This window comes from Papio anubis, chromosome 14, assembly GCF_008728515.1.
Source record: "Papio anubis isolate 15944 chromosome 14, Panubis1.0, whole genome shotgun sequence".
NCBI classification, from domain to species: domain Eukaryota; kingdom Metazoa; phylum Chordata; class Mammalia; order Primates; family Cercopithecidae; genus Papio; species Papio anubis.
Genome location: NC_044989.1, coordinates 105,391,488 through 105,412,191, shown reverse-complemented (window position 1 = coordinate 105,412,191; position 20,704 = coordinate 105,391,488). Strand labels below are relative to the sequence as shown.

The 20,704-nt window shown below is 53.1% G+C and overlaps 1 protein-coding gene across 3 annotated transcripts in view; it reads right to left on the bottom strand.

Annotated features, from left to right (window-relative positions):
• Positions 1 to 20,704, bottom strand: part of FAM178B (family with sequence similarity 178 member B) — a 100,048-nt gene that overhangs the window by 38,880 nt on the left and 40,464 nt on the right. For all 3 annotated transcript variants that reach the window (XM_031655586.1, XM_009184692.3, XM_009184691.4), the window contains 4 exons: positions 14,259 to 14,373; positions 8,566 to 8,659; positions 6,585 to 6,761; positions 6,272 to 6,369 (listed from right to left, as the gene is read on the bottom strand). In XM_031655586.1, coding sequence (XP_031511446.1) covers positions 6,272 to 6,369; positions 6,585 to 6,761; positions 8,566 to 8,659; positions 14,259 to 14,373 — 484 coding nt within the window. The remainder of the gene's footprint in view (positions 1 to 6,271; positions 6,370 to 6,584; positions 6,762 to 8,565; positions 8,660 to 14,258; positions 14,374 to 20,704) is intronic.

The following is a 20,704-nucleotide window of genomic DNA, read 5'->3' as shown; positions in this document are numbered from 1 at the left end:
AACAACAACAAACGAACCACCAAGACCTTATCTTTTTAGAGACACCTACTGAACAAAATGTCTTATTATTTGTTTTGCTTCACAATGATCTGGGGCAGGGGTGCGGGGCACTGGGTGAGGGAAGGAGTCGTCTCCATGGTTGCGTCTGCTGAGATGCAAAATGGGGGCATGGAGTCCATTTTACTAGCCTCTCAACATTTGTCATGTCTTGAAATTATCTATAACCAAATTTCTCTTTTTTCTTTTTTGAGACGAAGTCCCGTTCTGCCTCTCAGGCTGGAGTGCAATGGCACAATCTCAGTTAACTGCAACCTCCGCCTCCCGGGTTCAAACGGTTCTCCTGTCTCAGCCTCCTGAGTAGATGGGATTACAGGTGCACGCCACCATGTCCAGCTAATTTTTTTTTTTTTTGTATTTTTAGTAAAGATGGGGTTTCACCATGTTGGCCAGGCTAGTCTCAAACTCCTGACCTCAAGTGATCCACCCACCTCGGCCTCCCAAAGTGCTGGGATTACAGGTGTGAGCCACCACACCCAGCCGATAAAACTTTAAGAAATTATTAAATAGAAGTGATTCTGGCTAATTGGTGAGAACTGGCTGTGGGGTAAGAGCAGGAGCTCAGAGGCCAACAGGGTCTTTAGAAAGGGGAAGTAAGAGAACAGGCACGGTGGCTCACGCCTGTAATCCCAGCACTTTGGGAGGCCAAGGCAGGCGGATAACAAGGTTAGGAGTTCAAGACCAGCCTGCCCAACAAGGTTAAACCCCGTCTCTACTAAAAATACAAACATTAGCTGGGTGTGGTGGCATAGCGCCTGTAGTCCCAGCTACTCGGGAGGCTGAGGCAGAAGAATCACTTAAACCCAGGAGGCGGAGGTTGCAGTGAGCCAAGACCGTGCCATTGCACTCCAGCCTGGGCGACAGAGTGGGGGAAAAAAAAAAAGAAAGAAAAGAAAAAAAGAAAGGGGAAATAAGCCCAAGGCGACGAAAGCCACTCCTATTAACCTCACACCCAAAGATGACCTTTCTTTTCCCCAAAACAGAACTGGCATCATGCTTTACATATGGCTTCCAAGTCTTTTTTCCATTCAGCCTTATTTCATTAACTTTCCCATTTTCCTGTGACATCATTTTTAGGTACTGTATAATACACCGTAGCATGGGCAGAACTGAATTGGTGGTGGGGCGCTGAGGCAGTTTCCAGTTCTTCACTATCACGACATTACTATGCCAAACATCCTCGTCGATCAATCTTCACTATCTAGTTTCCCAGAAAACGATCTAGTTTTTTGAAGGGTGTGCACATTTTAAAGTCATCTGCTTGATGTTGCCAAATTGGCCTCCAGAGGGACTACTGACCGCACCTCACGAGCAGGGAAGCATATGCCCGTTTCCTCACATCCTGCCAACGCTGGGCAGCACTGTCCTTTCGGATTGATTCTGGTCTGACGGGCAAGGAACTCTACGTCATTGTCAGGGCTGGTTTTGTGAACCATTTTAGGCAGCCTTCGTCCATTCCTCCATCTGACCAGGCAGCCTGCGTGAGCGGGCTTCCTCTGACCTGCTTTGAAGCGGCGCACACGGGATGTTTAATGAACAGCCGCAGGCAGTGGAGGAGGAGGGTCCCCGGAGCCTGGGACATCAGCTTTCGGTAGCATGCGAGCAGCTGCAGGAGCCCTGAACAGAAGCGGGGACGGCAGGCTGCTCTTCCCAACGCTGCCTGAACTGCCCCAGTGGGGCCACCACCTCCCAAGGTGGACCTCCCTCCAAGAACCTCCTCTTCCCCTTGGCTGTGTTTCAGGTGGTCTGCCTTCGTCTTCACTTTCATTTTTCATGGTTAGGCCCAGCTCTTCGTCACATTTGTGGTGCATCCCGTGAAGTCTCGAGCGCTGAGGCAGGGGCTGCGGGTGTACTACGAGCGCATCAGCGGGAGTTCTCGCTTTGTGCTTAACCAGTCAGTCGAGTAGACAAAGAGTGTGACAGCCCCTCGTACAACAATCTGCCCTTCTTCCTGGGGTCAGTCTGGGCACAGAGCCCAGTAGGGCAGCCACCAGTGAAGGCAGCCAGTAAGCTCTGCGGCCGCCGCAGGCAGCACAGTGGAGCAGCGGCTCACTGAAGACCCGGTGAGTACAACGCGGCAGGAAAGAAGAATTAGGAGCCCTTTACAACCCAGTCAGGGACGACGGCCAGAGCACACCCTGAAGAGCAAGGAAGGTGCAGGAATGGCGGATCGTGCCCACGCAGAGGCTGGCGGCCAGCCGGGGGCTCAGGCTCAGAAGAAGAGGTGCATTTTCAACATCAAATTTGAAAGGGGTACTTTCAAAAAGGTACTCCATGGTACCTCATGAATTTTATTTGAATGCTTTTATCTACTTAGAAAAATAAAAATAAAATCAATTAACACTGATCCCGATAAGGCACCCTCCCTCCTAGGAAAGCTCTTGGCACGAAGCATCGCCCTGCTGGCGTGGCTGCCTGAAAGGCAGGCGCAAGATGCTCTGTCTCATTCATTTCCCGGCACTTAAAGGGCACTTGCCACGGGCCCTGGAGCTACCCACAGATTCCACAAAAGACACTGATCCACGAAATCACGGTTTAACAGGGCTAGCAGACGAAGGAGCAAAGTCATAAACTTAGGATATGGAGAAGGTAGCTTCAAATCTGTCTTGAAAGGATTGTTAAGACCAAAAAGGTCAGGCATGGTGGCTCACACCTGTGATCCCAGCAGTTTGGGAGGCTGAGTGGGAAGATCATCACTTCAGCCCAGGGGTTTGAGACCAGCCTGGACAACATAGGGAGACCCTGTCTCTACAAAAAATTTAAAAATTAGATAGGTGTGTTGGCATGTGTCTGTAGTCCTAGCTACTAAGGAGGCTGAGGCAGGAGGATCGCTTGATCCCAAGAAGTGGAGGCTGCAGTGAGCCATTATGGCACCACTGCACTCCAGCCTGGGTGACAGAGTGAGACCCTATCTCAAAAAATAAAACAGAAGGCAAAAAAATTGACGCTGGGTCCCCACTGGCTGTTTGGGGATGGAAAAAATCAAGTTAGATTCTTATCTCATACAAAGGACAAACCGATTCCAGTTGGGATTAAGAGCTGAAGGAAACAAAGTGAAGCCAGTCCTGAAATAGAAGCAAGCACACACTCTTTACGGTCTTGGTGGGGAAACCCTTCCTCTTCCATACAGAAAGATTAAATTACACATAAACCCAATCAATTCTCTGTATTATCCATAAAACTGTCCTGTAAATCTAAATCTATTCTAAGATTTAAGAAAGAACTGAAAAAGTTAAAAAAGAAAAAAAAATCCAGTTCACTGAAAGGGACCGTACATTAAGATTTCAAAGGACAATCTAGACAACCTTTGGAGAAAACGCATTGTAACATAACAAGCAACATGAAGATCCATAGAGTTGATACGAAGATAAATTAACAAATAGGCAAGTGGGTAAGAAATACCAAAAGGTAATTTACAGTAAGAGAAACACAAAAGGCCAATAAATACATGAAAAGATACTCGATTTCACTGCTGGCAATAGGGGAAATGAAAATTAGAACCACAGGATGACATTTTCCACTCACCAGACTGACTAAAACTCAAAAACAAAACTGAGAATATGCAGCATTAATGAGAATGCAGAAAAACATGCATTTTCATACCCATTTGGTGGTATTACTAATAGGTCCAGCTTTACATACTTCAGGGTTGCAATTTCACTTCAAGGAATTTATCTCATAGAAATATGTGCACAGATGCCCAAAGCTCATAGAAACAGTCACTGGAAGAATGTCCAGTATTAGTAAGGGAGGACACCACCCCTCATCCTATCTTACGCCCAATTTCTGCCTCAAAGGAAAAGTAGGAGTTTAAAGAAAAGACAGAAATAAAATCAGTAGTCAGACAGCCCAATGCTGCATTCCAGGCCTGGTAGTTAAAAGACTGACCCCGACTTAACCGGTTTATGTTATCTATAGATTCCAGACATTGTATGGAAAAGCACCATGGAAATCCCTGTCTTGTTCTGTTCCATTCTGATTACCAGTGCATGCGGCCCCTGGTCACGTACCCACGGCTTGCTCAATCGATCATGACCTTCTCATGTGGGCCTTGCAGTGAGCCCAGATCGCGCCACTGCACTCCAGCCTGGGCGACAGAGCAAGACTCTGTCTCAAAAACAACAATGCTCCCAGCTAAATAAAGCCCTTTCCTTCCACAACTTGGTATCTGAGGGGTTCTTGTCTGTGACTCATCCTGCTACATTACGAGACTATCATGGCACACACACTAGGGGAATACTATGCAGCCGTGAAAAGAGTGAGGTTTACTGTGTGTATGTGTGAGAAAAACAACCACGAACACCATGCCCTGGATGGAGCAAACGAGAAACTGGCTGGATGAGGTGGACGAGGGGGCCTGGGGGCCAGCCTAAGAATTGGCGCCTGGCCCTGCAGGCAATGGGGAGCCTGGCAAGGCAGAGACACGATCATCACAGGAACCCACAGGTATCTACAGAGCAGACAGACTTTGGGGAAGAGGACGAAAGGCCGCTGCCACCCTCCAGGTGAGCCGGTGAGATGAAAGCAGGAAAGGAGGTGACTGATTTGTGTGAGCCAGACACGGTCCTGGCTGCCACAGAGTTGGACTGAGGGTTTAGGATACAGAAGGCAGAAAGGACAGGATTTAGGGATGAAACGGGTAGCAGCTGGGGATGGCAGAAACCTCTAGGACTGTCATTTCCAGCTGGCACAGCAGAGTGGATGGGCGGTCTGGGGAGAACCGGGAATCAGGAGGCAGGTCGGCCTCTCCATCCCAAGAAGAAACCCCAGGCTGCCGGGCTGCAGGCAGCCTCCCCGACGGAGGCCCCGGAGGCCTCTGACAGAGCTTCTAGAAGTCCCAAAACCTGCCCTCTCCCAACTGTGCACAGCCTGCCTCTCTGCCAGTCAGATTCCCAGGAAAGAGGGAAAGAGGTGGGACTCCCTGCCCAGCACTGAAGCGGAGCCCAGGACATGAAGGTAACTTAGTCAACAAGCAGAGCCTCTACGAGGCTGGGCCCTGGGGTGGGAGGCGATTCAAACTCCAAGCCGGCTCCCAGAGACCACCCTCAAGAACACTGCAGGGGAAGGGAAAAGGTCCCAGTGGAGGGTAACACAGAGGTGTCTGCCAAAGGTGAGGGGTGGGAAGGGAGTCATTCTAGGCAAGAGGAGTTGCAAAGGGACAGGCCCAGAAAGAGAAGGGAAGATGGAGAGAGAAGAGGGAGGCGAGTGGATGGGAGTGGTCTGCTCCGGGAAGGGCAGGCAGTTCCGTAAGACTGTGGCCAGAAGTGGGAAAAGGAACGTGGAGAGAGAAGCAGGGCCAGATCCAGCCAGTGGGCCTCATCTCCTCCTTGGCTGAGTTTGTTTACCCACTTCATTCATTCAAAAAGAATTTACAGGCCGGCGCGGTGGCTCATGCCTGTAATCCCAGCACTTTGGGAGACCTAGGCGGGCAGATCACGAGGTCAGGAGATCGAGACCATCCTGACTAACATGGTGAAACCCCATCTCTACTAAAATACAAAAAATTAGCCGGGTGTGGTGGCGGGCACCTGTAGTCCCAGCTACTCGGGAGGCTGAGGCAGGAGAATGGCGTGAACCCAGAAGGTGGAGCTTGCAGTGAGCCGAGATCGCGCCACCGTACTCCAGGCTAGGTGACAGAGTGAGACTCTTTCTCAAGAAAAAAAAAAAAAATTTACAGAGTGTTCTAGATCCGGGACAATATGGCAGTGGCCCTGACAAAGGAGCTGTTCTGGTAGAGGTGACTTCGAGGAAAGCCACAGCCATAAACAAGGAAACAGAGAGTAACATCATTTCTGGCAGGGGTAAATGCTAGGCAGAAAACAAAACAGAAGGATGAATCGAGAGTGTGCAAGTGGGAATGGGGTGACCAGGGGACACAATTCAGCTGAGGTCTGAATGACAAGGAGGAGCTGAAGACTGGGGAGGGAGCCCCAAAGAAAGGAGAGTGGGCCGCCCCCCCTCCCCCCGCCCCCCGCAGGCAGGAGCTAACTGCACAAGGCAATTGTTTTGCTAATAAGACCACGTTAAGAAAATTAGGCTTTTTTTTTCATTTGTAAAGAACTCATTAGTGAGTTATATTTTTAGTTCTCCCTCCTGGGGATTAGCAATTGGGCGGGGGAGGTTTGTTGGGGCTGATGGGGAGGACTCTGGATTCCTGCAAGAACCTGAGAAGATGCATGTGAGAGGGAGGTGGCAGCAGGGGAGCGGCACCCACCTGCTCCGGGAGGTCATGTCCGGGAAGAACTGCACGAGGGCCAACAGGTTGTGGTGGTGGTCAGACACCCAGCTCAGGGTGCAGCACAGTTCCTGGAGCTGCAGGAGAGGGGCACCCCATGGGCTGCAGGGGGACGCTGCCTTCCCACTGCTCTCGCCTCCCAGCCCGCACAGGGGAGTAAGTGGGCAGTCACAGAGACCAGGGGCATTGCGATGACCTCCAGGCAATGCCATCCCCACCCAGGGCACTCTAGGGGCCACCCTGGTCCCTACTGATGAAGTTGTGTGAGGACCAGGCTCTGGGCGTGTGGTACCTTCCCCGGCCACTCCCGGATGTTCTCCAGGAGCAAGAGCAGAAGCTGCTGGAGGTCAACCTTGGGCAGCAGGCGGAGCCCCATGTCCAGGCCGGCGCGGCACAGCAGCTCAATCAGTCCCACGAGGTTCTCGTCAGTGTAGGCCCCCGGCTGGGCCTGGGCACACAGCGCCAGAAACTAGAGAGAAAAAAGAGAGCAAGGGTGGCCAGGCTGTGGGGGAACGGGAGAGGACTTCGAGGACCAGTTCCCTGGGAGACACGCAGGCAGGAGGGATGGTACTGTGAGCCCCGCGGTCATGCCGGGTAGGAGCTCAGGAAACAGTGAGGCCAGGACTCGAGGCCCCTGCAGGTTCCTGGGTGGCAGGCACAAGTGTGGAGAGTGTGTTTGTCAGAGGTGTTTGAACCAGAGCGACTCCATCTTGAATAGGGGCTGAGTAAAATAAGGCTAAGACCTACTGGGCTGCACTCCCAGGAGGTTCGGTATTCTTACAGGATGAGAGAGGAGGTTGGCGGAAAGAGGCTGGCCAGATACCACCAAAACCAAGATGACTAGAGTGACCTCTGGTTGGCCTCACTGCTCATTACATGCTAACAACGCATTAGCATGCTCAAAGATGCTCCCACCCGCACCGTGACAGTTGACACATGCCATGGCAACGTCAGGAAGTCACCCTATGCGGTCGAAAAAGGGGAGGAACCCTCGGTTCTGGGAACTGCCCATCCCTTTCCTGGAAAACTCATAATCCACCCCTTATTTAGCATATAATCAAGAAATAGCCATAAAAATACTACACCAGCAGCCCTTGGTATAGTAGCTGCTCTGCCTATGAAGTAGCCATTCTTCATTCTTTTGCTTTTTTTTGAGACAGAGTCTTGCTGTGTCACCCAGGGTGGGGTGCAGTGGCTCGATCTTGGCTCACTACAACCTCTGCTTCCCGGGTTCCAGCAATTCTCCTGCCTCAGCTTCCCAAGTAGCTGGGATTACAGGCACACGCCACCACGCCCGACTAATTTTGGTATTTTTAGTAGAGATGGAGTTTTGCCATGTTGGCCAGGCTGATCTTGAACTCTGAACCGCAGGCGATCCACCCGCGTTGGCTCCCAAAGCGCTAAGATTACAGGCATGAGCCACCGTACCCAGCCTATTCGCTTACTTTTTAAATAAACTTGCTTTCACTTTACTCTATGGATTTGCTTCCAATTCTTTTTATTTTTGAGATGGAGTTTCTCTCTTGTTGCCCAGGCTAGAGGGCAGTGGCGCAATCTCAGCTCACTGCAACCTCCACTTCCCGGTTTCAAGCGATTCTCCTGCCTCAGCCTCCATACCTGGCTGATTTTTGTATTTTTTGTAGAGACGGGGTTTTGCCATGTTAGCCAGGCTGGTCTTCAACTCCTGACCTCAGGTGATCCACCCGCCTCAGCCTCCCAAAGTGCTGGCATTACAGGCATGAGCCACTGCGTCCGTTTTTTTTTTTTGAGATGGAGTCTCACTGTGTCGCCCAGGCTGGAGTGCAGTGGTGCCATCTCAGCTCACTACAACCTCTGCCTCCCAAGGTCAAGCAATTCTCGTCTCAGCCTCTTGAGCAGACCGGACTACAGGTGTCCACCATCACGCTCTGCTAACTTTTTTGTAATTTTAGTAGAGATGGGGTTTCACCATGTTGGTCAGGCTGGTCTGGAACTCCTAACCTCAAATGATCCGCCTGCCTCAGCCTCCCAAAGTGCTGGGATTACAGGCATGAGCCGCCACGTCTGGCCCCAATTCTTTCTTGTGCAAGATCCAAGAACCCTCTCTTGGGGCCTATATCAGGACCCGTTTCCCATAACACGGTTTCTGTAGCATCCGGCCCACAGCCAGCACAGTGCCTGCCGTGGTGCTGAGCTCGCCAGAGATTCTCCGTGACGCTCCCCAAATTAAGCTGCTGAATGGGTCTGAACTACGAGCCGACAGTGCCCTGGGTGAGGCAGGCAGCTCGACTCACCTTGTAGATGTGGCCCAGGCTGATGTCCAAGGCCACCTCTTGGGGAGCGTCCTGCTCCTTGTTCTCACTCATGCCAGCCTCGCCTGGAAGCACCCTGCAGTAAGACAACAACAGTGACGACGGGAAACCCAGGACAGGGCACGGGAGCAGGAGTGAGGCGCAAAGCGGGGCACTGCTGCCCTGAGGCTGCTCATCTGCTGGGCACGGCAAATCCCTCCACACAAACGATCTCACGTTGTTTCTGAGGGCCAGGAATCCAGGGGCAGCTCCGTTGGGTGGTCCTGGCTCGGGGGTCTCTCAGATGTTGCCCTCAAGATGTTGGGTGGGCCTGCGGTCACCTGAGCCTGACTGAGCTGGAGGGCCTTCCTCCCGGCTCACTTACCTGGTCACTGATCCGCAGGCCCCAGGGCCTCTCCGCATGGTTTCTCCACGTGGCCACTGGTTCTCCAAGCCAGCGGTGAGAAAGAGAGGGAGCGAGAAGATGCCCAGGACAGAGCCACAGCCCTCCATAACCTAACCTTGAAAGTGACATCCCATCTCTTCTGCTGGTCACACAGGCCGAACCTGACTTGGTGGAAGAGGAGGCTACAGAACCGTGTGAACTCTAGGAGCAGGGGATGCATGTGGGGCGCTCCTTGGGGACTAGTTCCCACATGTTACCACTCAGGTGAGGCCTCCAGCTTTAGTTTTCCAGCACTTGGAAACCAGAAAATCACACTTCCAATCCCCGCAAAGTCCTCGAGTCCTCCCTGGGTCCGCTCCGCAAGGCTGACCCTGCATACACTGCAAAGTGCTCCACGTGGTAGCTATCACAGGGGCTGCCTCAGCGGAAATCAGAATAGAAACAGCCCTGGAAACCTCCTCCAAAGGTGTCACCCTGAGCTGATGTGCTGTCTGCTGATAAGCCCAGCATGGCGTTTTCCCGAGTGCTGGACCCGATCTGGCTGAGCACCAGGTGATGTAAGAGGCCGGGGCTGGGAAAAGAAAAATCACCCCGCTTTAAAGACCAAGCCACACACAGGGTGGTGAGATGCTTACTTAGGGGGACCTCGGTGGGTCTTACTGGATGGCAGTCTCATCACCCTTCCCACAAGCCTCCCTCCCAGGCATGCACTCACAGGATGACAGCCTGGGCACGATCACCTTCACCCTTTCTGTCGCCAAATGAATACTGTTGATTTCAAGTATGTTAAATGAGCTTAGGATGAGGGTCCCCTCTGCTGTCTCACCCACTTCTCCACTCTTAAAAAAATGGCTTAAGGTTCCTGCTAACAGTGGTAAATGAAAATACTGACAACCACACTGCCAATGACAGCAGGCTCCAGGCAGGCCCCTGGCACACGGGAGGAAGAGCGCTGTCCTACAGCTCCTGTGAAGCCTCTGCTCTTCTCCACTCGGCGCTGAGCTCAGAGGGGAAGGAGATGTGTTTCTGAGGTACCAGGAAGTTGGTGCCAACAAACCAAACTTGGTGGGGGAGTGGAGATGGGGGCGGGGCTCAGTCCTTCTCCCAGATTTCAGCATTTATTAGGGTCACAGCTGCATGGGTGAGGCTGGCATTTGCACATCTGGGCACAGGCTGTGCCAGTACGTGAAGGGGAGCTCTGGTTCGTACCAGCCTTGAGCGGCAACACGTGCACCCATAGGCGGGTGTGTTTTCAGGTTTGTCAGCATGGGCAGCCAGCGTCGACGACAAACATCTGCAGGAGAGAGATGCTGCCAAGGGGAGAAGGAACGTTGAAAGTGCGAGGTGGTGACACGTGTTCTCTGAGCTGGAGAGGGGAGTGTGGCTGTGGGGAGAGCCCTGTCCTCCTTGGAAAGAAATGTCAGCCTTCCCAAGTGAAGGCCTGGCTGGCCAGAGTTCCGGAACTTGGTGGGCCCACAGGCTCATGGGCAATATAATAGGGTCCTCTAATCCGAGCCCTTCGGAGGAATCATCTGACTGAACTGCTGGCATCTGCAGCCGCCGTTCTGAGATGCAGCATCCGACGATCCCCCATCAGCTGCCGGCAAGGGGCTGCCAGCAAGGGGTCACAGCCAGGGAATTCAACGGCAGCGTATCTGTTATCCCTGTTCCCTTCTTGGGCTCAGCAGGTTAGAGTGAGCTGAGGGTCCCACCATTAGACTCTATGAGCAAAGCAGCTTCATCGGTCCCACGCCTGGCTCCAGGGTCTGTGGCCAGCAACCAGGAACTGGGTTTCTGTCTCAGAGACACTGTTCAATACTCATTAACCTTATAAGGGGCACGTCATTGACCTCTACCCAGGTCTCCGCATCTTCCCCCAAAAGTTGAAAACATAATGAAATTACCATCTGTATGGCATTCCAACATTCTGAGAGGGAAGATGGCAGGTATAGTGTATGAGAACCACTGCCGCCTTAACCAGGAGCTGCCTCCTCAACCAGTTGCCTCCGCGCTTGATAGGACACCCGGTCAACATGTTAACTGTCGTGTTTTTCCCTCTTGGGCCTCTGCACCAGGCTGCTCCTTTGAAAACCAAGTGGCTTGCAGGGCGCGGTGGCTCATGCCTGTAATCCCAGCACTTTGGGAGACCGAGGCAGGTAGATCACCTGAGGTCAGGAGTTCGAGACCAGCCTGGCTGACATGGTGAAACCCCATCTCTACTAAAAATAAAAAAAACCCAAAAATTAGCAGGCATGGTAGCATGCACCTGTAATCCCAGGTACTCAGGAGGCTGAGGCAGGAGAATTGCTTTAACCCAGAGGCGGAGGTTGCAGTGAGCTGAGATTGTACCACCGCACTACAGCTTGGGCAACCAGAGTGAAACTCTGTCTCAAAGAAAAAGAAAAAGAAAAAGAAAACCAAGTGGCCAAGGCTTCTGGCACCAGGAAGCAGCTCCAGGCTTTTGGTCTTCAGCGGCCAGGCCTGTGCATAACTTCAGCTGGGCTCGGCAGCAGAACAGCCTTGGAGGACCATGCACAGCTACCTAAGGACCTCCCTTGTGCTCCTGGCGGAGATGGTGGCACCTGGCAAGGCCCATTCTGTGTAGCAACGTGGGCACGAGCCCCTCTGAGGATGCTGACGAGCTCCCCCCTGCCCCCTCTTCCCATTCATATCCACGCTCCATCCTTTCCCCGAAACGTCCTCCCATGTCCCCTCCCCAGTCTCATGACTGAGCAGAGGACCACTGTTTCCAACAAGGTGGATGCCAGGGGATCTGCACGGCCTAGCTGTGGAAGGACCACATCTTTCTGAACGGAAATCCAGAAGCGCTAGATAGGAGATGGTGATGGCCTTTGAGGAAACCCGAGATCAGGAAGACATGGTGGAAGACTTGTCTCAGAGCAACGAGAGACACAGCCCAGTCACGGTGGGGCCACGCACAGATGTCTGAGTCCCTCATTTTGAGCCCTGGCCATTGTGAGGTGCTGTGGGGAGCCCAGGAGAAGCCCCAGAGGCATCTGTTCCCCTGGATGGAGGCATCCCTGGAAGTCAGCAGAAACGAGACGCCTGGGCGGAGCCAGCTCGCCCAAGACAGCCTCTGAGTTGGTGAGGAGCCAGGACAAGCGGGACCACAGGGAGAAGACGGCCTGCCGTGGGGTTTCTCCTGTGGCCCATGCATCCATGAAGGACGCCGTGCCCTTGGGGAGGAGATGCTGGAACCTCCTTGATGCTTCCTGAATACCCCAGAGGGGTCACCCTCCAATCCATGACACAAGCAGCAGTCCAGGAAACCTACCCAGGCATTTTCGCCATCCTCCTATCCTGAGGAAGACACAGGGCAGGAGCTCCAAGCATGAAAGCCTTTCCAGCCCTGAGGGGCTTGGCAGGTGGTCCCCAGCCTGCTCCCAGAGCCAGGGGCAGGGGCAGGGAACTCACCCCTGTGGCTGTCAGTCAGGTCCTTGAGGGCAGTTCTGAATCCTCTGATGGGAAATGGTGTCACCAGCCAGGCCAACGTTCTGGGGCCCAGAGGTAGATATTACGGTGTGTCTGGGACACGACATGAGGCCCTGGCAGCTCCCCGGGCCCTGATTTAGGACAACACAGCCCTGCTTTCCTCCCACACAAAGCTGAGCTGCGTCTGGGAAAGCTGAAGTCTGCGCAGTGGGGTTTGTGTTCCCAAGTACTTAAGAAGAGGTGTTTAAAGGGCCACAGTTCTCATCCCTCCTGCCCACTCTGCCTCTGGAGACAACAGACTTGTCCCGCAGCATGAAGGGCAGGCCGCAGTCAAATCCTGGGAGAACCGGGAGGCAGTGGGGGAAGCAGCTCTTTGCAGAGTGGAGCGAGACCTGGTGGCTACGTCTCCAGTACCGCCTCCCACTCCCAGGAGGACACAGGGACACTCATCACGGCAGTCACAAGTGGCTCTTCTGGACTCCACGGCCCCTGCCTGCCTCAGACATTCGTTTGTTTTTCTGAGTGTAATTCTCTCCCCCGCTCATCCAAGACGGTGTGCGACTGCAGCTCTGTGCCAGGAGGAGGCAAGCGGCTCATTACACCAGACATGGAGCTGCGAGCTCCGGGAGGGAAAGGGGCAGGAGCACGGCAGGCTGGCACATGTGTGGGGTATTTATAGCAGAGCTGAGTGCGGTTTGGCTTGGCAGACAATTGCTAAACACAGTCGTGGAACAGGTTCTTAGGAGAGCTCCCACTTTCCATGCAGAGGAACATCTGCCCGCTGAAGCGAGGGAAGGGGAGCCTGGCACCTCCTGGGGCTGAGAGATTGTCAGTGGGAAGCAGGGGGTGGGGGGCGGAGAGCGTCCTATACGACAGCCCCTCCAGGCTTCAAAACACTCTGTTCCATCTCAAATCACCTTCTCCAAGGGTTCCAGAGAGTCTGGATGTGCTAAAATGTGCAGAACAAGATGATGATATATAACACTTTTATGACCTTAAGCTAAGTCACCATCCACCCACCAGAGCTACTTATGCATCACGTGGCGCTCCTCCCCGCAGGCAGAGACCAGGCAAAGGCAAATGATCATGACTGTCCACCAGCAAGCCAGCCCAGGGCTCAACGGGGGCACTCACAACACAAAACTGAGGGTTGTGGGAACGTAAAAGCATGCCCTGCTGTTCCCAAGTGGATACCAGGTAAGGGGCCAAAAAAGTGGCTTGAAGAGACTCAAGGGACTGGGATGTGTCTGCAAGGATATTAACCAGGCTTTGAAGTCTGGGTTTCACCAGAGAGGAGCAGGCAGCAGAGGCTGAGTCAGAAAGTGCCAAAAACAGGCTCGTCCATCCCGGGGGCTTCCCATCTCCCCGAGGCTGGGAGCAAGGAATTCCTTCTTGGTGTGACACTCAGATCCACAGGTGGGGGTGTGGTTGTTCTGTAATTCCCTACACATGGGAAGGAGCCTGAGTCCAGCACCTTCCAAACAAACAAGACAACAGGTGGCTGGGTGTGGGGTGGCTCATACCTGTAACCTCAGCACTTTGGGAGGCCGAACCAGAAGGATCCCTTGAGCCTAAGAGTTCAACACCAGCCTGGACAACATAGGGAGACCCCCCGACCTCTACACAAAATTTAAAAATTAGCCAGGCGTGGTGGTGCGTGCCTGTAGTGGCAGCTACTCAGGAGGCTGAGGTGGGAGGATCACTTGAGCCTGGGAGGTGGAGGCTGCAGTGAGCTATGATTGTACCACTGTATTCCAGTCTGGGTGAGAGAGAGAGAGAGACGCTGTCTCTTAAAAAGAATGAAAGAAAAAGGCAGTGAGGAAGGAGAAGTACTCACCTGCCACCGTGCCAAAAGGGCCCCAGAGGGTACAGGGCGGGACTGTGGGCACCCAGGCTGTGGAATGCCTCCCTGACCTCTTGCAGTGAGGGGCACCACAGGTGCACGTCTTCACCTGTCAGGCCAAAGGGGACAGAGAGTTAGAGCGGGGAACGGAGGGCAGGGCGCACCGCTCCCACGAAAGGGGCTGGCCGTGACCCCTGGCCCAGGGTAACCAGTTTCTGCCTTCTCTGACACCACAGGTATTATCTGGAGAAATGAAGCAACTGGTGGTTTCCAAGCACTTCCAGAGCTTTGTGAATGTCAATGTTTTCCTGAATGTTCTCTTACTTGGTCTTCAAGGTATGGCTGCACTTGGGACAACTGCTCCCTGACCATCTGGCCATCCACATCAGGCAGTGGTCAGGGTGCTCGGCTGCCCACAGCCAAGTGGCACGAAGAGTCCTGTGCCACAGGTCCCGAGCGACAAGGCTCACTGGACACCAGGTTCACATCCTTAGACTCTCTGTGGCAAAACACTGAGGCTGGTGCTCAGCCCACTGTGGCCTCTGCAGCACTCTTGCTGCTGCAACATTTAGGTGTTCCCCGGTCTGCCATCCCTGCTGGGAGCACACCTCGCCTGCCTCCCACAGCCTGGGGTGTGTCTCCTCAGCACGTGTGCGCTGTGGGGACCAGCTTCCCCTGACCGATTTAACCAAACATCCATGATAAAGTCTGACCACATCAGCCAGATGCAGTGGCTCACACCTGTAATCCTAGCACTTTGGGAGGCCAAGGCAGGCAGATCGCCTGAACTCAGGAGTTCGAGACTAGCCTAGGCAACACAGTGAAACCCTGTCTCTAGTAAAATACAACAGAAATTAGCCGGGCATGACAGCATGCGCCTGTAGTCCCAGGTATTCAGGAGGCTGAGGCAGGATAATTGCTTGAACTCGGAGGCGGAGGTTGTAATGAGCTGAGATCGGGCCACTGCACTCCAGCACGCCAGCTTGGGCGATAGAGTGAGACTCCGTCTCTCCAAAAACAAACAAAAAAAAATCTGACCACATCAACAAACAGGAGGAACCTTACATACTCAGGAGATTTTTTTCTGTCAGACTACTTAAGGACATTCTTACAAGCAGGAGAGTAGAAACATAAAAAAGAATGTGTCCAGGCATCTTCTCTAAGGATGGCTGCCCAAGACCTCCCACACCACGTGTTCTCTGCACCGTGAGCTCCCACACCGCATCTAGGAGCAGAGCCTACGTTTCCACACTGCTGTCATTCCTCAACATTATCCGACTTAGCAGTTGACTTGCTTTTCCTTCTGTCTCTCCCCAGTACAACAGGAGTCCTGCAAGGGCAGGGGCCACATCTGTGTTGGTCATCTCTACAGGCCCCATGCCTAAAACCGTGGCCAGTGCGTGGAAGAATTAGAACGAACGGACGGAGAGAATCCAAACCAAATCTGACCAAGTAGTACACAGCTAAGAGGGTACTATGTTTACGTGCCTCCAAAGCTCGTATGTTGAAATTTAATCCCAAGTGTGATAGCATCAAGAGGTGGGGCCTCTGGGAGGAAAATTAGGTCATGAGAATGGAGCTCTCACAAATGGGGTCAGTGCCCTGGTAAAGAAAGGAGGTCTGAGGGAGCTGGTTGCCCCTTTTACCCCTCTGCCCCGTGAGGAATTGGCCAGAAGACCTCATCTCCGGGGCAGAGAGCAGCTCTCACCAGACGCCAAATTTGCTGGTGCCTTGATCTTGGACTTCCCGGCCTCCAGAACTGTAAGCAATCCATTTCCCAGTTTATCAATTACCCACTCTAAGGTGCTTTGTCATAGCAGCTCAAATGGACCAAGACAGGGAGACTGACAAGTCCTAAGATGGGCTGGCAGTATCCAGGAGGCAGATGTTAAATTTGACAGCGGGTAGGGCATCAGAATCAAGAACCTGGAAGCTGAGTGAGGGACACATCAGAAGCACATACTTGAGCCTTCACCATTCAGGAGGGTGAGCGCCCCGCCCTGAGGACCCACTTCAGCACACTCCACTGTGTTCAGGAACTAGCCAGGTGTGGAAGGTAAAGAGGCAAGCTAGAGGAGACCTGGACCTCAAGGAGCTCTCGCGGTCTAGGAGGAACAGAAGCCAGATCAAGAAATACACGTCAATGTCTTTATGCAAAAATCAAAGCAGGTAAAAGGTACAGAGCCTTCTCCGAGGGGCGGGTGTTACCTGGGGGTGGTGAGGGGACAAGACAAGAAAGACGGAGGCAGAGCAGGCACAGAGCAGGGACGGCTGCAGCGGGCGGGGACTTCTGCAAGGACCACTGCAAGAACCAGTTTCCTAAGCTCCCCGGAAAGTGCTGGCAGCAGTCCTGCCCAGCTGCAGTGCTGGCAGACGGCAGGATGGCGGACAGAGGGTCTCTGAAACCTGCCCAAGGACATTTCTTCGGCAGGCATCGAGTGTCTCTCTTTGGAAATGTATATGGGTCGAGACTTAGCAAACAAGTAATTAGACTCTTGGAGGAGGAAAAACTTTCTTGTTTGTTTTTTTTCCCTCTCTTGGGCAACTTAACAAGTAAAGAGTGGTAATGATACCCCTTACTCGCCTCACAAACGAGCTGGGAAGAATGAAGTCTGCAAAACACAATGAGACTCCACTGGAAAGAGAGAACTGTTCACCAGGGCCTTCGGGGGACTGTGCACGTATGTGCATGCACCTGTGGGCGGGCAGATGAACTTTCCAGGGAGGGGAAGACAATCAACCTAGGGCGAGGCCCCAGGAGGCCCAGGTGGGCTGGAACCTCCTGCCAGCAGCCTCAGACCCAAAGGGGGTAGTGCCTGCCTCCCCTCAAGATCCCCGTCGCAGCCCACACAGGGGCATCTTCTGCTGTGAAACCCCCTGACTCACAGGCAGCAGTGCCCACTCTGCCAGCCTCCACCTGGACACCATCCCGTCCCCCCTTCTCCCACCCAGCAACCGCTCCACGTAACAGTACAAGCCAGGCCAAGGTGTCAGGAGCAGTGTCACAGGAGGGGCCTGGGAGGCCTCGGGACAATTCAGTCCCCATCAGCAGCCCTGGAGGCTGGTGAGTTGAGGACAAGAAAATACCACTCCAGAGCCCATAATTAACACTGCCTAGAAGTGGGCCATGCCCTCAGCTTTTCCTGAGCTCTGTTTGTCCCCATGAGGGCTTTCTGGAGAGCTGACACAGAGGAAACTCAGACGCCAGGCTGCCAGGCTCCAGCTCCCCAACTCAGTTCCTCCAGGCACAGAACAGTCGTTTTAGGTGATGCCCAGGGGAGCACTGGAGCACTGTGTCTTTTAAAATGCCAGCATGGGCCGGGCATGGTGGCTCATGCCTGTAATCCCAGCACTTCGGGAGGCCGAGGTGGGTGGATCACCTGAGGTCAGGAGTTAGAGACCAGCCTGGTCAGCATGGTGAAACCCTGTCTCTACTAAAAGTAAAAAAAAAAAAAAAAAAAAAAAAATTGGCCAGACGTAGTGGTGGGGGGTGCCTGTAATCCCAGTTACTTAGGAGGCTGAGGCAGGAGAATTGCTTCAACCCAAGAGGCGAAGGTTGCAGCGAACTGAGATTGCGTCACTGCACTCCAGCCTGAGCAACAGAGTGAGATTCCGTCTCAAAAAAAAAAAAAAAAAGCCAGTGTGAACAGCCCAAAGCCTCTGGGCTCTGTGTGGAGGCCGTGCTTCTGCAGCTGTCCCTTTAGGTTACTCTTCTGGGATGGAACTGACGCTTGGGGGTGTGGGGGGAGACAGAGGAAGAAAATCGTCAGGCCTAAAATAAAAGTGACTTTTCCATCTGTGTCGTGGAAGAAGCTGTTAATTCACTACCGTTCTCCTGGCACCCCTTACATGGAATTGGAAATCCATGCACATCCCAAGAACCTCTTCGGCCACTGGAAGTGCCAGCCTTGGCTCCAAGACCACGCTCCTGCCCCACTTCTGGGCCTCCCTCATGCCCCCCTATTCTCATCCTGGGCCTTAGGGCTTTGGCAGCAGGAGATGGAGTCTGCAGGCTCTGTTCTTATTCTCCCCAACCCCCAAATCAAACAGCGAATGAGCTTTGGTGGGTGGCTGCACTGGGAGGGCCAAGCAGCACCATCTGCCTGAGTTCTCGTTCTCTGAACCCGAGATACCATCGGAGGAGGGGAGGTCCCCATCAGCCTTAATGGCAAGGGGCCAGGAGGCTGGTTCCTAAAGGAAAGCAAGCTACCCACCCCACTGAGTCCGATCCTAACTGGAGTACGGGCCTCACAATGTTTACGGGAGGCTTAAAATCCAATTCTTTCGTATCCTCCCCGATCTAATCACTTATCTTCCTGCAGCACTTTTGTACTTAAATTTAAACTTGTTTCAATATTGCCAGCTTTAGTCAATTAGCTTTAGCTTTAGTCATTTCAACTGTGCATTCACTCAGCAAATGGCAAGCAAACACCAGGTGCCATTCTAAATGCCGGGGACCCAGCGGTGAACAGAACAAAGCAGCCCTGCTCTCAGGGTGCTGGCGTTGGGTGGGGGACACAACACACACACGAAAGATACACACACACAATGATGCTGGTTGGCATCCGTGGCTTGGAGGAAGGGTGGTCAGGGGACGCTGGAGCACCGAGGGACTTGGGGAGCCTGGTAGAGACCTGAGGCCAGGGAGCACTGCTGTCTTCTAGGTTGAGCAAGGAGCCCAGGGTGCTGGAGGGGGTGCAAGGCCCAGGGGCTAGGAGTGAGTATGGAGAGGCAGGTGGGGGAGAGAGAGAGGCAGATCAGCCATCCTGGAAGACTGGGGCAAGGACCAGGGATGAAGAGAAGCCACAGGACTTGAAAACAGGGAGTGTCATAATCAAAGGGAGCCAGGTCCTCAACAACAACAAAAAAACAACAAAATCCTGTATCCCCAAACTATGGCATGTCCATTTCTGATTTTAAAAACATGCACATTTTGTTGCTCCTGATGACAGAGTGAGCGCAGGACGCAAGCAGACCGGCGTTCTCTCAAAGACTGACGCTGCCTCTCCCTGTGAAAACCGTGTGTCTAGGGGGACTGAGAAATGCTGACCACTTGCTGCTCCTGGTCTCTCTTTCACCCGCTCTTTTCCAGAGCTGTACCCACTTTCTTTTGGAACCTTCTTTTTGTTTCTTCTCTACTCTGCAGCCAGCTCCGAGGGTGCCTTCATTTTCCTGTTTCTCCCCACTCACCCTGAGCCCAGGGCCTTTCCTGTGGTGCCGTGAACAACCTCCCTACCTTGCCGTAACCAACTCTGCGCCCGCCAACACCATCTCTATAGGCCCCGGCCTGCTTATTCATAGGAATGTGTACAGGGCGGGTGATGCCATCCCCAGGGCACCTCTCTGTTCCCCTGCCCTTCCGTAACTCACACCACTGCCTGGTGTCACCTAATACCAGCAAGCACTCAAGGCCCCTGGCGTCTGGGACAGAGTGACATTGTGCCAAACCACAGAACCACTCATATCTGCTAGAATTAGGTTTGGCTACAAACAATAAAAAGGACCAAAATCAAAAAACAAAAACAAAAACAAAAGAAAAAAACCCACCCGGCCTTCAAAAAGCTAGAATTTTATTCTTTGACAAAAAAGAAGTCTGCAGGTAGGCAGGTCACAGCCGGTGCAGAGACCCCACTGTACCTACAGGATCTCAGGAGCCCGTCTTTCCGCTGTGCTGTTCTTAGCATGTGGCTCTCATGCTCAAGGTCACAGCATGGTCCAGCACGGCTGGTCGAGGCCCAGCTGTTACGCCTCAGCTCCAGGCAATAGCCTTCTCACCTGGCCACCTAAGCATGCATTCTTGGTTGTTTTTAAGGATACAGGGCTCCCTCAGTATGACTCAGGAAGGTAGTAGTAGCAAACCACCCTCCCAAGTTTGGAAAGCAAAAGGTTCAGACTGATTTAGACTTAACCTAAGAGTTTTCCAGTGATGTCCACGAATGAATGATCTACCAGATTCTCTCCCAGTTTGGATTTTTGGGTTTTGTTTTTATTTTTGTTTGGAGACGGAGTCTTGCTCTGTCGCCCAGGTTGGAGTGCAGTGGCTTGATCTCGGCTCACTGCAACCTCTGCCTCCCGGGTTCAAGCAATTCTCCTGCCTCAGCCTCCCAAGTAGCTGGGATTACAGGCGCACATCACCACATTGGCTAATTTTTTGGTGTTTTTAGTAGAGACGGGGTTTCACCATGTTGGCCAGGCTGGTCTCGAACTCTTGACCTCAGGTGATCCGCCCGCCTCGGCCTCCCAAAGTGCTGGGATTACAGGTGGGTGCCACTGTGCCCCGGCAGCCCCAGTTTGGATTTTTGAACTGGAGGGTTTTGGAATATGCCTGCTCTCTGGAATAATATGAAACAGAGAAATCAAATGCTAGCAGGGAAGTGGAGCAACAGGAACTTTCTTTTTTCTCCTGAGACGGAGTCTTGCTCTGTCTCCCAGGCTGGAGT